The following is a 16026-nucleotide window of genomic DNA, read 5'->3' on the forward strand; positions in this document are numbered from 1 at the left end:
ACACTGCAAATGTATCAAGTCATATACTATATGTTATATCACATATTACTATATGTTATATCACATATTACATATATGTGATATCACATATTACATTAGATACATGTATACAGGTATCTGTAATATTGTAATTATGTAGGAGCACATATGTAATAACGTGTATGTTGTATATATAAAATATACAACTTAAAATATTATAGCCCTAATCGGTTTGGCTCAGTGGATAGAGCGTTGGCCTGTGGACTGAAAGGTCCCAGGTTCGATTCCGGTCAAGGGCATGTACCTTGGTTGCGGACACATTCCCAGTAGGGGGTGTGCAGGAGGCAGCTGATTGATGTTTCTAACTCTCTATCCCTCTCCCTTCCTTTCTGTAAAAAGTCAATAAAAATATTTTTTTAAAAATAAAATATTATAAAATACCATAGCCCTAGGTGGTTTGGCTCAGTGGATAGAGTGTCTGCCTGCGGACTGAAGGGTCCCAGGTTTGATTCAGGTCAAGGGCACATGCCCGGTTGCGGGCTCCACACCCCCCAGTAGGGGGCGTGCGGGAGGCGGCCAATCAATGATTCTCATTGATGTTTCTATCTCTCTATCCCTCTCCCTTCCTCTCTGAAATAAAAAATAAATAAAAAATAATAAAACTTTAAAAATAATAAAAAAATAAAATACCATAAAATGGTTTCATTTTATGTTGTAAGAATTCTACCTCAATAAAAATAAAGGGGGGAAAACACTAAAGTAGAAATGCTCCGCTAGCCCCGACTTTGAGTGGTGTCAGGTAATCTCGCTGTATAACCCACGATTTTTCTGGGGGGGGGGGGGGGAAGAGCGGGAATTGAGACAAAAGCGCGCAGCAGGCGGGCGCCGGGCACTGAGGCTGCGCTGGGCTGGGCGGGGCCGGGGGCGGGGCCCCGCTGCCGTCAAGCGGCCCGCGTTTGCGACAGGCGGCGGCGGAACGTGGGGTCTTGACCGCTTCGCTTTTCCCCGGGTGGGCGTGGGGGCGCGGTTTCCAGCTCCAACTCCTGTCGTTCCTCACCGCGACCCCCGACTCCTGATCACGGTGGGCTGGTCGGTGGCGAGGGGGGCCGGCCGGCCTCTGGCCCGCCCCGCGAGGTGACCTTGTTCGAGTCCCCTGTCGCGCTGAGACGCGGCGCGCGTTGCTGGCGTAGGCAGGTTAGGGACCCGGCTGTGGGGCAGTTGAGGACACCCCACCGGCTGCCCCGGGGCAGGGGAACGGCCGGGCCGCCGGGAGCGGTGGAGTGTGTGTGTGTGTGGGGGGATGCCCCTTCATGTGAAATGGCCGTTCCCCGCCGTGCCGCCGGTCACCTGGACCCTGGCCAGCAGTGTCGTCATGGGCCTGGTGGGCACCTACAGCTGCTTCTGGACCAGTGAGTGGGCTTGGCTGGGGGGGGAAGCCCTGGGCCTCCGGGGAGAAAGCCAAGACCCCCACGCTCTTTCTCTCCCCGCCAGAGTGCATGAACCGCCTCACCGTCCACAACAAGGAAGTGCTGTATGAGCTCATCGAGAACCGCGGCCCAGCCACGCCCCTCATCACGGTCTCCAATCACCAGTCCTGCATGGATGACCCTCATCTCTGGGGTACACGGGCCAGTGTGCTGGGCACAGGGAGGCAGGGAGAGAACCCCGGAAAGGGCCAAACAGAAGCAGAACAAACTCACTTCCCACTGGGCTCTTCAGAGCTCTGGGACTACTGTTTCCGGGACATCCAGACCCAGTGTGACCCCTTCAGCATCTTCTCAGGGAAGGTGATTTGGAGAGGGCCTCAGAAGTTTGGAGGGAACGAGGAAGCGAGGAAATGGCCACAGGGCAAGGTCTGACCATTTACTCTGTTGCAGCAGGCCTGTGGAACCTGATTTCTAAATCGTGGAAGGTCCCACAGAGTCTTGGAGTCTTGGGAACAAATCCGAGGACCCGTCAAGGAAACTCTGGGTTAGGGGCTGAGAGACCCGAGAGACCTGTATCCTGGTTCCAGGTTTGCCCCAGGCTGGGTTTGTACCCTTCAGCCAACCTTATTTGGGAGCCCGGTTCCCCACCTACAAGTTCCTGCCCTACTGACTTCACAGGGACTTGCTTGGCTGCAATAACCTGGATGGCTGGGTGGAGGGGTGTTCAGAGCTTTCACTGCTGAATGCAGGAGGTTAGACTCTCCTACAGCTCAGGGGCAACCACCTGGTAAAATCAGCCTTTCAGAACTCATCCTGGCTGCTGGGCAGAGAATGGTCTGTGAGTGCCACTGCCAGATTCCAGGAGGCTTTAAAAAAATAAAATAATAATAATAATAAAAATATATATATACACACACACACACACACACATATATATATACTTATATATATATGTATATATATACATATATATATACTTATATATATGTATATATATATACATATATATATAAGTATATATATACACACACACACATACACATACACACACTGAGTGGCCAGATTATTATGACCTCTGAACACATAATAATCTGGCCACTCAGTGTATATCCTATATAATAAAAGGCTAATATGCAAATTGTCCCCTCCACCAGGAGTTTGACCAGCAGGCAGGCCAGCCAACCGCCCATGTCCCCTCCTCCTGGCCAGGCTGGCCGGGCCCCACCCATGCACGAATTCATGCACCAGGCCTCTAATATTATGATGTTCAGAGATCATAATAATCTGGCTACTCAGTGTATATTTGTATTTATTTCAGAGAGGACGAGAGAGATAGAACATCAATGATGTGAGAGAATCATCAATTGGCTGCCTCCTGCATGCCCTACACAGGGGACTGAGCCTGCAACCTGAGCATGTGCCCTTGACTGGGAATCGAACCATGACCTCCTGGTTCACAGTTGACGCTCAACTCCTGAGTCACTCCAGCTGGGCCGGAAGGAGGCGCAGTGGTCGCCAACCGGTGCTCCACGGACCACTGGTGGTCTGTGAGGTCCGAAAGGTTGGCGACTGCTGGAAAGCATTCCAGTAGCCTGGACTAAGGTGGTGGTGGTGAAACTGGAGAGAGAAGGTATAGAATAGGCAGCATCAAAATATATTGGGGAGGTAGGCAGACCAGACATGGTGACTAATAAAACATGGGGAGTGGGACAGAGCAAGGAGCCAGTGAGAACTTGGGAGTCCGGCCCAAGGTTCCAGAAGATGCCACTTCGGGCCATTGGGACATGGTAGTGCTGCTTACCCTTGTCCCTCATTCCCTGAAGTGGGGTGACAGAAAAAGGTGCTTCCCGGAACAAGGTAAGTTGAGGCATGAAAGCTTTCCTCTTCTCCTCCAGGGATCCTGAAACTCCGCCATATCTGGAACCTGAAGTTGATGCGTTGGTGAGGAGGAATGAGCCCCTCCCAATGGGCCCGGCAGGACTCACCCGTCTCTGCCCAGATTTGCCTTCCTCCTGCTCTGACCAGGAGGCGGCATCCAGCAGCCCAGGCAGGGCATGGGGTGGGGCGCCGCAGGTCCTCTGTGCCTACATTTCACATCGCTGACGGTGCCAGGCATCACGCCGGGGGGAGGGTCGGGAAGCAGGGCGCAGGGGAGGCGGAGATGACTGTGTCTGTCCCCACTCCAGGACCCCCGCAGCTGCAGACATCTGTTTCACCAAGGAGCTGCATTCTCACTTTTTCAGCCTGGGCAAGTGCGTGCCTGTTTGCCGAGGTGAGTTACTCCTCCGGGAGGGGCCGGTGGGCCGGTGGGTGCAGGGAGACGCTTCTGCAGGTTTCTCTGGCTTGGGCTTGGAGCAGGGAGCCTGGTGGCCAGTGCCTCTGGCTTGGCAACACTGGGAGTGGAGGGACGCAGGTGGGACAGGCAGCCTGGGAGAAGGGGGCCAGGGAGCCAGCCTGGAGGAGTGCTGGTTCCTCAGAGAGAGCTCGATTCTCTGCACAGGCCTGAGGATTGTGCGAACCTGGGGCTCTGGCATTAGAAGTCAAGGAGGCATGCCCTGGTCGGTTTGGCTCAGTGGATAGAGCATCGCCCCGTCAAGGGCATGTACCTCTGTTGCAGGTCCGATCCTCGCCCCTGGTTGGGGCACGTGTGGGAGGCAACCAATCGATGTGTCTCTCTCGCACCGATGTTTCTCTCTCTGTGTCTCTCCCCTTCCCTTCCACTCTCTCTAAAAAATCAATGGAAAAATATCCTCAGGTGAGGATTAACAAACAAAAAAAGAAGTCACTGGTGGCAGTGTGTTATCTGTGGTGCTGGTGGCTTGTGCTGCAGGCTGCAGGGAAAACAAACTTGCTTGTGGAGGGAGGTGTGTAACATTGAATGACTACTTGGCACCTCTGAAGAGCCTCGGGTGGTAGGGGCCATTCTGGTACCCATTATCCACATAAGGAAGGATTAAGCTGCTGGTCCAAGGTCATTGGGCGAGATGTGGCAAAGCCAGGATTCAAATCCAGGGTGCTCTTTTCTCTGGGGAAATAGAATATTTCCCGACAGAATGTGAAAGGAAAAGCATTCTAGATGCATGTGCCAGGCACTAGAGAGGTCATCGATAAGGGTAGAAAATGCAGGTTGTAGCCCAGTTGGCCTGGCTCAGTGGTTGAGCGTTGACCTGTGAACTAGAAGGTCATGGTTGGATTCCCGGTCAGGGCACATGCCCTGGTTGTGGGCTCGATCCCCAGTAGGGGGTGTGCAGGAGGCAGCTGATCAATGATTCTCTCTCATCATTGATGTTTCTCTCTCTCCCTCTCCCTTCCTCTCTGAAATCAATAAGAATATATATATATATATATATATATATATATATATATATATATATATATTTTTTTTTTATTTATTTTTTTTTTTAAAAAGAACAGTTGGGAATAAAGATACTGGAGACTCAACCACAAACTCACAAATAGAGGCGAGATTGCAGAGGGGAAGAGCAGGGAGAGAGCAGGGGCCCAGGACAGCACCTCAGAGCACAGAAGGACAGACAGTCTCCGAGGTAGCAGGAAGCAATGGCTACAGAGGAAGGAAGCAAAGCCACAGGAGCTTCTGGGGGCTGGAGAGGGGGAAGGGAAGGGAAACAGCAGTGGTGGCCACTCCTTCCAGAGGTTGGTGGTGAGGCAGAAAGAGGAAGAAGTAACCAAGGGCCCTGGCCAGGTGGCTCAGTTAGTTGGAGCGTCATCCCATACACCAAAAGGTTGCAAGGTTCGATTCCCAGTCAGGGCACATACCTAGGTTGTGGGTTTGATCCCTGATCATTGCAGAAGGCAATCGATCAATGTTTCTCTCTCACATTGATGTTTCTCTCTCTCCCTTCCTCTCTCTCTCAAATCAATAAAAATGGCCCTAGCCAGTTTGGCTCAGTGGATAGAGCGTTGGACTATGGACTGAAGGGTCCCGGGTTCAATGCCAGTCAAGGGCACATGCCCGGGTTGTGGCATTGATTCCCAGTGGGGGGCATGCAGGAGGCAGCCGATCAATGATTCTCATCATTGATGCTTCTCTCTCTCCCTCTTCCTTCTTCTCTGCAATCAATAAAAATTGACTAAAAAAATAAAATCAATAAAAATGTATCCTTGGGTGAGTATTTAAATAAAAAAAAGGCCTAGCTGGTGTGGCCAAGTGGTTGAGCATCAACCTGTGAACCAAGCGGTCACTGGTTTGATTCCCGGTTGGGGCACATGCCCAGGTTGCAGGCTTGATCCCCAGTAGGTGGGCATGCAGGAGGCAGCCAATGGATGTTTTTTTCTCATCGATGTTTCTATTGCTCTATCCCTCTCCCTTCCTCTCTCTCTAAAAATCAATAAAAATAGTCTGGCTGGAGTGGCTCAGTGGTTGAGTGACAACCTACAATCCAAGAGGTCATGGTTCGATTCCCGGTCAAGTGCACATTTCCGGGTTGTGGATTCAACCCCAGTGTGGGGTGTACAGGAGGCAGATCAATGGTTCTCTCTCATCATTGATGTTTCTATCTCCCTCTCCCTTCTCTGAAATCAATACAAAATATTTTTTTAAAAAATAAAAAATAAAAATTTTAGAAAATTAATAAAAACATTTTTTTTTTTTTTGCAAAAAGAAGTAACCAAAAGGTGTTAGTGGTGTCAAGGGGGAGGTTTTATTTGTTTTTAATATATTTTTTATTGATTTCAGAGAGGAAGAGAGAGGGAGAAAGAGATAGAAACAATCAATGATGAGAATTATTGATCGGCTGCTTCCTGCACGCCCCACACTGGGGATTGAGACTGCAACCCAGACATGTGCCCTTGCCAGGAATTGAACCCAGGACCCTTCAGTCCATAGGCTGATGCTCTATCCACTGAGCCACACCAGCCAGGGCAAGGGGTAGTGTTTTTTTTTAATTATTATTTCTAGTTGGTCAAAGTAAAGCATGGTAAAGTCCAATAAAATACCTCAAATAGCCCTAGCTGGTTTGGCTCCGTGGATAGAGCCACGGCCTGTGGACTGAAGGGTCCCGGGTTCGATTCCAGTCAAGGGCACATGCCCGGGTTGCGGACTCGATCCCCAGTGGGGGTCGTGCAGGAGGCAGCCAATCAATGATTCTCTCTCATCACTGATGTTTCTATCTCTCCCTCTTCCTTCCTCTCTGAAATCAATAAAAATATATTTTAAAAAAATACCTCAAATAAATGAAAAGCTGCAGCACCCACGCCTCCAAATCCGCAGATGACTTACTCCCCAGAGACAGTGCCTATAATGCTTTCTCATTTGGCTGCTTTGGGCGGCTGCCTCTTTTCTCTAAGGCACAAGCAGACGCTACAGTGTCATGGCTGGTGACCATGGAGCTGTCTGTCATGCCCTGTTCTGAGATGGGGACTCTGCTCTTATACCCCGTCCCTGAGTCTCAGTTCCCTCCCTTCTGCAACCTCAGACAGAAGCAGCCCGTGTCCACTTCCTGTCTCTTTGGCCTGCATCTAAGATTTATTACACAGTTAAAATCAGAAAGCAAAAATCCCCCCAGAAAGCAAAATCTTAATCCTCGCCGAAACCGGTTTGGCTCAGTGGATAGAGCATCGGCCTGCGGACTGAAAGATCCCAGGTTCAATTCTTGTCAAGGGCACGTACCTTGGTTGCGGGCACATCCCCAGTGGGAGGTGTGCAGGAGGCAGCTGATGGATATTTCTCTCCCATCCATGTTTCTAACTCTCTATCCCTCTCCCTTCCTCTCTGTAAAAAATCAATAAAATATATTTTAAAACATCTTAATCCTAAGCACCTTCAGTGAGAGAAAGTGGGCAGGGACAAGCCTTTTCTCAAATGCATTTGATGGACAGCAAAGACGTAACGTTGAAGCAAAGGAACTAGCTGGCATACTTTGTTTCTGTGTTCAAAAAAATTCCCCTTTCCCCCAAGCATAGGCCTTTGATATGCATGAAGTATCGGAGTGATCTTGCACAAGCTCTGCAAGTGAGTAGAAAGACCATTTGCAAAAGCTAAACATTATGAAGAGTTGCACCCAAAGCATAGCATTGTTTTTTATTATTATTTTTTAAAATATATTTTATTGATTTTTTACAGAGAGGAAGAGAGGGATAGAGAGTTAGAAACATCGATGAGAAACATCGATCAGCTGCCTCTTGCACACCCCCTACTGGGGATGTGCCCGAAACCAAGGTACATGCCCTTGACCGGAATCCAACGCTCTATCCACTGAGCCAAACCGGTTTCGGCAGTTTTTTATTATTTTTAAATGTATTTTTATTGATTTCAGAGAGGAAGGGAGAGGGAGAGAGAGATAGAAACATCAATGATGAGAGAGAATCATTGATTGGCTGCTTCCTGCACATCCCACACTGGGGATCAAGCCCACAACCATGACCACAGAATCGAACTACGACTTCTTGGTTCCTAGGTTGATGCTCAACCACTGAGCCATGGCAGCCAGGCTAGAGGAGATTGTTTGTTTGTTTTTTATATAATTTGTAGAATTACAGTCTTTATTTATTTTTTAAATATATTTTATTGATTTTTTACAGAGAGGAAGGGAGAGGGATAGAGAGTTAGAAACATCGATCAGCTGCCTCCTGCACACCCCCCACTGGGGATGTGCCCACAACCAAGGTACATGCCCTTGACCGGAATCAAACCTGGGACCCTTGAGTCCGCAGGCCGACGCTCTATCCACTGAGCCAAACCGGTTAGGGCTGGAGGAGATTGTTTAACAAAGGACGTCAAGGGCCGCGAAGTGGTGCAGCCGGGACTGAGCGGGCTTGGGAGAGACAGTCATTGGAGGGTGTCTGTGTGGACTGTGCAGGGAGGAAGAGGACCGTCCTGAGCTGCCGCTTCGTTCTGTTCTGCGGGAGAGGGAAGGAGAGGCCCCGGAGAGTGGGGACTGATGGGGAGAGGCCTTTTCTCGGCAGGAGACGGTGTTTACCAGAAGGGAATGGACTTTATTTTGGAGAAGCTCAACCATGGGGATTGGGTGCACATCTTCCCAGAAGGTCAGTGGGGCCGGCAGGGTGGCAATGCTCCCAGGAATATGGACGAGGCCCCGCCCCCTCCAAAGCCTCCCCTCTGTCTCGCCCCTCCCAGGAAAAGTGAACATGAGCTCCGAGTTCCTGCGCTTCAAGTGGGGTAAGGGCTACTGGCCCTCTGGGGCCCTGGTGGACCACGGTACATGGGGCAGCTGAACGTTGTTGGTAACAGCAGCCAGAGGCCAGGTGCTGAGACAAGGGCTGGCCCAGGGGAGCCGGTGTGAAGTGGGGGCAGGCAGGGTGGCCCCCGCTGCAGGCCAGCCCTGAAGCGCTGCTTCGCCCAACATTCCTGCCTCCCTGCGGGCAGGAATCGGACGCCTGATCGCCGAGTGTCATCTCGACCCCATCATCCTGCCGCTGTGGCATGTGGGTAAGCCCCGCTCTGGAGCAGGCCTGCGGCCTGGGGCTGGGGGCAGGGAGAGGGTGGCCAGGCTGAGGGCCGGGGCCTCCCCGCTACACCCACGCCTGCTGCCAGCCTTCTGTTCCCTGTGCTGCAGGAATGAACGATGTCCTTCCTAATAAACCGCCATACGTTCCCCGAATCGGACAGGTGGGTAGGGGCTGCTGGCCTTTGTCTGTCTGTCTGTCTGCCTGCCTGCCATCTGGCCCTGGGCTGCCACTCGGCATTCTGGGAGCCAGGTTCAGGAGGAGCTGAGCTCGAGGCTGAGGCAGGGGTCCAAGTGGGACACCGACAGGGCCTTCCTATAGAGCACCAAGCCCCAGAGAAGGAGAGCGAATGAAATCAGGCCGTGGCAGGGGTGGTCCCTGGGGTTAGCACAGGACCGGACTCTAGAGCACGGACCCTGGGCCTGAGATGGCTCTTGCAAGCCATTGAGCCCCCTTCTAAAGAGGGAGAGTGGCCCAGCCGGTGTGGCTCAGTGGTTGAGCTTTGACCTGTGAACCAGGAGGTCACGATTCCATTCCCGGTCAGGGCACATGCCCGGGTTGTGGGCTCGATCCCCAGTAGGGGGTGTGCAGGAGCAGCCGATCAATGATGCACTCTCATCATTGATGTTTCTAGCTCCTCTCTCCCTCTCCCTTCCTCTCTGAAATCAATTAAAATATAATTAAAAAGAAATAAAAATTGCTGAAACCGGTTTGGCTCAGTGGAAAGAGCATCGGCCTGTAGACTGAAAGGTCCCGGGTTCGATTCCGGTCAAGGGCATGTATCTTGGTTGCGGGCACATCCCCGGTGGGGAGTGTGCAGGAGGCAGCTGATTGATATTTCTAGCTCTCTATCCCTCTCCCTTCCTCTCTGTAAAAAAATCAATAAAATATATATTAAAAATAAATAAATAAATAAAAATTAAGAGGGAGAGTGGCCAGAGGGAGCACCAAGCAAGTTAGGGGCAGAACTCTACTACTGGTCCCCCAGGGCAGTTGGGCTGGGGCTGTGGGCACTCCCCCTGTTCTAATGACCCTGTGGCCGGTGTCCCTGCAGAAAATCACTGTGCTGATAGGCAAGCCCTTCAGCGTCCTGCCTGTGCTCGAGCAGCTCCGGGCAGAGAATAAGTCCACGGTGAGTTTCCCGCCTGCCCCTGGCTGTCCTTCGCCCCTCCCGGCGCCCCTCGGCTTCCCACGGCCTCTGGGCGCAGCTCCCGGAGGGCTCCCGCTCAGCCTGGTCCTTCCCCTCAGGTGGAGATGCGCAAAACCCTGACCGACTTCATCCAGCAGGAATTCCAGGGCCTGAAGACCCAGGCGGAGCAACTCCACAACCACCTGCAGCCCGACAGATAGGCCCTGCCCTGCGCAGACCCTGCCCGGCTGCCTCACGGTCCTGTGAGGCCCCCGAGGCCTGGGGAAGAGGCAGCCCGGGGACCTGGTCCCCAGCTGCCAGGTTCTCAGTGCTGCCTTGGGTTCTGGCCCCTGCACACGGCTGGGCTGGGCTGGACTGATGCTTTGAGCTCAGATGCGGTTTTTAGACAGAGTTCTTCATCACCCTTAAAGGGTACCCTCCCCTAGTTGATGAGCATTCCAGCTCATCTGTGGTTTTTGCAGTTGAAAAGGGTCGCTTGGCCACAAAGGGAGGGGAAAATGTAGGCAGTGGCCTCCTTCTTGCCTCCATGTGTGGTCTCCCAGGGCTGGTGTCTGGAGGGAGAGCAGTTGAAGGGGGGATGGGCGACTAGACGGGCTTAGGGAGGGCCCCACAAGGCCATTGGCTTCGAGCTGCTCACCACCTCATGAGGGACAGTCTTTGGCCAGTGCTTCCTTCTGCCCAGGCTTCCGACAGGCCTGGGAGCTTCGGGCAGCCACCCCCTCACCCCCATCCCCCACTGTAGGCAGGAGAGCAGCCCTTTGCCACAAGCGGGGCCTGCAGCAAGGTCCCCAGACCTGGCCAGTCGTCCCATGCTGGGGCCCACCCACTTACTCTTCTCGGTGTCCCCGACATCACTCAAGCCCCCTGAGGCTGGATTTCTATGTTTTATAAAAAATAAAGTATCTGTGTTGTGCTGTTTTACCTCTGGCCTCTCTGTACGGGTGGGGATAGGAGGTCACCCGCTGGGCAGGAAGGATTCTCTCTCATCACTGATGGACCCTCAGAGCCCTGGGCACAGCCAGAGCACAGGAACAGATGGTGTGGAGCTCTCGGTGTGCACCAGCCATTGACTTCAGTCATCCCCATGACAACCCTGTGGAAATAGGAATTAATCTCTTTTCGCAAAGGAGGCGGAGCCAGGCTGAGGGAGTTGCTTCAAAGCCCGTAGCCAAGTAGGGAGAAGCAAGGAGCAGCTCAATCCTCCCCCTCTGCTGCCCAGGAGGGAGGAGGCTGCTGAAGGGCCCAGTGGGCCTTCCTGAGCAGCATGTGCTGTGTTGAGACGTGGGAAGGGGCCTGGCTGGCATGGCTCAGTGGTTGAGTGTCAACCTAGGAACCAGGAGGTCACGCTTCGATTCCTGGTCAGGGCCCATGCCCAGATTGTGGGCTCGATCCCCAGTGTGGGGTGTGCAGGAGGCAGCCGATCCACGATTCTCTCTTATCATGGATGTTTCTCTCTCTCTCTCTCTCTCTCCCTTCCTCTCTGAAATTAATAAGAATATATTTTTAAAAGAGAGAGGTGGGGCCAAAACCGGTTTGGCTGAGTGGATAGAGCATTGGCCTGAGGACTGGAAGGTCCCAGGTTCGATTCCGGTCAAGGGCATGTACTTTGGTTGCGGGCACATCCCCAGCAGGAGGCAGCTGGTCGATGTTTCTCTCTCATCGATGTTTCTAACTCTCTATTCCTCTCTCTTCCTCTCTGTAAAAAATCAATAAAATATATTTAAAAAAGAAAAAAAGAAAAGCAAGCTCAGTTTAGGCCTCCAGTTCACCCAAGATGAAGACTAGCCAAAAAGACCTCACAAAGATGTAAGGAAAAGGAGCCCCATACTTATGTCAGTAGAAACAAGAACAGGTTGAAACCCTTGGGGACTTCTGAAATTGACAGTGTCAGGCAGAATATGAAAAATACTATAATAGAAATCTGGAAAGAGCCTAGCCAGTGTGGCTCAGTGGTTGAGTGTCAACTTATAAACCAGGAGGTCACGGTTCTATTACCAGTCAAGGCACATGCCCGGTTTGCAGGGTCAATCCCCGGTGGGGGGCATGTAGGAGGCAGCTGATCAATGATTCTCATCATTGATGTTTCTATCTCTCTCCCTTCCTCTAAAATCAATAAAAAGATATTTTTAAAAATCAGGAAAGAAAGAAAAGATAGAACCACTAAAAAAGATGGAGCCAACAAGAGAAGATTTAAAGATGGTCAGAACTGCAACTGTGTAGTTTTAAACAAAAAGCTTTTTAAATGACCAGAAGGGGAAAAAAAATCACTTCAGCGTAAAAAAAGAAACATTTGTAAGTAAATATAGGTAAAAACAGACAGTTGGTCAGTATGCACGTAGAGGTGCAAGTGTAACATACGCTGTGATAGTATGTTGCATATTTTCATCTTATGTTTCAACTACATACTCATTTCCATAATATATCAACATTGTTTTGCATGTTTTTATTTTTAATTTGTATTTTTTTAAAATTCACTTTCTTTTTAAAAATATATATTTTTATTGATTTCAGAGAGGAAGAGAGAGGGAGAGAGAGAGATAGGAACATCAATGATGAGAGAATCATCAATTGGCTTCCTCCAGTATGGCCCCTACCAGGGACCCAGGCATGTGCCCTGACCCGGAATCGAACCGTGACCTCCTGGTTCATAGGTCGATGCTCCACCACTGAGCCATGCTGGCCAGGCCCAAGAAAGTTTTCTGTCCTCATCTTACCTGCTTCCTGGCAGCAGTTGACACTGACTTTGTTCATCATAGAGTCCTTGAAACCAAGCTTCTCCCTGGGTTTTCCCCTCCTCTTGGATGCTTCTCCCATTTCTCTTCTGGACCTTCCTCCCTGCTCATTGGACGTCGAGCATGTCAAACTCAAAGGCTAACACGGGCCAAATAAACAAGGTTGAAGTGTATGTGGGCCACAAAAAAACAAAAGCTTCCATTTTCATAGAAACGTAGGTTTATTTCGATAGAGACACGCTGAATACAAAGGGCTGAAATAAATGAGTCATCATTAACATAAAATAATGGAACATTTTAATAAAAATTAATATTTTTTCTTGAACGTTAACTTACCAGACATTGAATAACTGCACAAATTAATAAGCGTCACACAAATAAACCTATTTTTCTTGTTCTCCGAAAGCGAAATATCTCCTGTTGCGCACACCAAACAAGTCAGTCCAAGACTAATGACGTGGCCATCGGCTGCTAAAATATTCGCTGCTGGTATGAGTGGAGGGAAATGGTGCGCCTGCGCATAAGGCGCATAAGGGACATGAATGCAACACGATTATAGTCATCAGTCATTAGCGAACGTTGTAGTTCATTATTAATAATCCTACCTAATAAAATGGTAATATGTAAATTACCATCACTCCGCTACGCCCACGATTGGGCCAGCGGGAAGCGCAGGGGGCGGGACTCGGGGTGGCCGAGGTAGCCCATTGGGCCACCGTCTGCGCCATGGCTGTGCTGCAGAACAGAAGGGGCCTCTGGGGCAGCGAGCTCACGTCCTGCCGCGGACCATCAAAAGTGGGGGAGCTGGGTGCCTGTCTGCTCCGAGCTGGAGGCTTCCGAAAGGCCTGGTGCACCAGCGGACAGGCACCCAGCTCCACCTCGATCGAAAGCGAAAGCATGTGATTCAATCATGCACTGGGCCTCTAGTTATGTATAACAGGATATTGTAAAAATTAAGTTATAAAATTTTTAAAAAATATATATTTTATTGATTTTTTACAGAGAGGAAGGGAGAGGGATAGAGAGCTAGAAACATCGACGAGAGAGAAACATCGACCAGCTGCCTCCTGCACACGCCCCACCGGGGATGTGCCCGCAACCAAGGTACATGCCCTTTTCCGGAATCGAACCTGGGACCCTTCAGTCCGCAGGCCGACGCTCTATCCACTGAGCCAAACCAGTTTCGGCAAGTTATAAAATTTTTATTAAAATGTTTATTACATACTGTTATATTGGCTGGGCTGCAGAAATATTTGTTGTGGGCTGCATGCGGCCTGCAGACCGCGAGTTTGACATGCTTGTTGTACGTGCTGCTGTTCCTCCAGACATTATCCTATCCTGGGCCCTCTTCTCTTTCTACAGAGGGCCCATCTGCAGGAAAAGAAAACCACTCCTGCAATTTTTTTCATAGAACAGAGTTTATTACTCACAGAACATTTTAGTGCTGGTAACCTTGCCCATGTAGCAGGGATGCCCCCCAGGAGAGGAACCCTGAAATTATGACACTGAGAGCTCATGTAGCATTTCTGGCACATCTGCCATCCAAGATATATATACACACACACCTCATCTTTACTCTGGAATTAAGCAAATCCTCCCCAGGGAGGGGGCAGGCATCTCTAGGTTTATTACCATAAATGTAAGCTAAAAGCAAATCTCTAGAAAGATGAAGGGAATTTTTAATGATTTTGGAAAGTCTCCAGGAAGGGAGGCTTATATTTATCATAGCTTATCAATTTTCTTTGCTAAGAAGGCCCTATCCCTGGCCGGTTTGGCTCAGTGGATAGAACATCAGCCTGCGGACTGAAGGGTCCCAGATTCGATTCCAGTCAAGGGCACGTAATTTGGGTGCAGGCTTGACCCCCATCCCAGGCCTGGCTGTGCGGGAGGCAACCAATTGAGATGTATCTCTCACATCGATGTTTCTCTTTCTCTGTCTCTCCTCCTCCCTTTAAAAATCAATGGAAAAATAGCCTCAGATGAGGATTAAAAAAAAAAGAAGCCCTAGCTGGTTTGGTGTGGTGGATAGAGTGCTGGCCTGCGGACTGAAGGGTCCTGGGTTCGATTCCTGTCGAGGACACGTGCCTCGGTTGCAGGCTCCTCCCCAGCCCGGGCCCTGGTCTGGGCTCATGCAGGAGGCAACTGATCGATGTGTCTCTCTCACATCAATATTTCTCTCTGTCTTCCCCTCTCCCTAAAAAAAACAATGAAAAAATGTCCTCAGTTGAGGAAAAAAAAAAAAAAGGCCCCAACTGTGCAGGGAACACCAAGAAATCCAGGGAGAAATTGTCTCTTAACACATGGTAATAGAAATAGGGGATATTTAATGTGAAAATTACTAAGTAATAATAAAAGAGTAACTTTATTTATTTTTATTTTTAAATTTTTTCTAAAATACTTTTTTAAAAATATATATTTTATTGATTTTTTACAGAGAGAAAGGGAGAGGGATAGAGAGCTAGAAACATCGATGAGAGAGAAACATCGACCAGCTGCCTCCTGCACATTCCCTACTGGGGATGTGCCCACAACCACGGTACATGCCCTTGACCGGAATCGAACCTGGGACCTTTCAGTCCGCAGACTGATGCTCTATCCCCTGAGCCAAACCGGTTTCGGCTCTAAAATACTTTTTTTTCATTTTTTATTGATTAAGGTATTACATGTGTACATATCTTCGTAGACAGCAGCCCTAGGTTTGGCTCAGTGGATAGAGTGTCAGCCTGCGGACTGACGGATCCTGGGTTCGATTCCGGTCAAGGGCACATGTCTTGGTTGCATGCAGGAGGCAGCCAATCAATGAGATTCTCTCTCATCATTGATGTTTCTCTCTCTCTCTCCCCCTCTCTGAAATCAATAAAAATATATATTTTAAAATGTACTTCCAGACCTTTGGTTGGTATAAAAGTTCAATGACTGGTTCAGAGTCACCAGACCAGCAGGATCTTTGGAGAGCAAGCAAGCTGTGGTTGATGGGTGGGCACCCGGGCTGTTGGGCAGGCACCGCTAGAACTGGGAGCTGGAGAGGCCCTCTTCTGCTGGAACTCAGCACACTTCTGTGTACAGTTGGAGCCAGAGTGTCTTTGAGTGGCCAGAGTGGCTCTGGGTGGCCAGCCCCACAGGACCTTCGGCATGTGCACTTCCAGGGCTGAGGGCTGAGGAGGTGGTGTGGGAAGCAGTGACCTGTGCTGGGGTGCAGACTTGAGTTGTATACACGGCTGCTGTGTGAGTTGAGAGCTGGAGACTGTGTGGTGAAAACTCTGACTGGCAGGCTTGGCACTGGAGAAAATCATGCAGGTGAGCAGCAAAGAGA

The 16026-nt window shown here is 50.2% G+C and overlaps 1 protein-coding gene across 2 annotated transcripts; it reads left to right on the forward strand.

Moving 5' to 3' along the window:
- The first annotated feature begins 936 nt into the window (after positions 1 to 936).
- On the forward strand, positions 937 to 10896 carry TAFAZZIN (tafazzin, phospholipid-lysophospholipid transacylase). Of its 2 annotated transcripts, XM_079764801.1 has the most exons (11): positions 937 to 1388; positions 1471 to 1599; positions 1860 to 2009; positions 3302 to 3347; positions 3593 to 3678; positions 8331 to 8411; positions 8503 to 8544; positions 8752 to 8814; positions 8942 to 8994; positions 9886 to 9963; positions 10080 to 10896. In XM_079764801.1, the coding sequence occupies exons 1-11, from the start codon at positions 1280 to 1282 to the stop codon at positions 10179 to 10181; spliced, it is 939 nt and encodes a 312-aa protein (XP_079620927.1). In that variant the 5' UTR covers positions 937 to 1279; the 3' UTR covers positions 10182 to 10896. The 2 variants fall into 2 exon arrangements, with proteins under 2 accessions (XP_079620927.1, XP_079620928.1); XM_079764802.1 differs by lacking the exon at positions 1860 to 2009.
- Positions 10897 to 16026: the final 5130 nt, after the last annotated feature.

This window comes from Cnephaeus nilssonii (assembly GCF_951640355.1).
Source record: "Cnephaeus nilssonii genome assembly, chromosome: X".
NCBI classification, from domain to species: Eukaryota; Metazoa; Chordata; class Mammalia; order Chiroptera; family Vespertilionidae; genus Cnephaeus; species Cnephaeus nilssonii.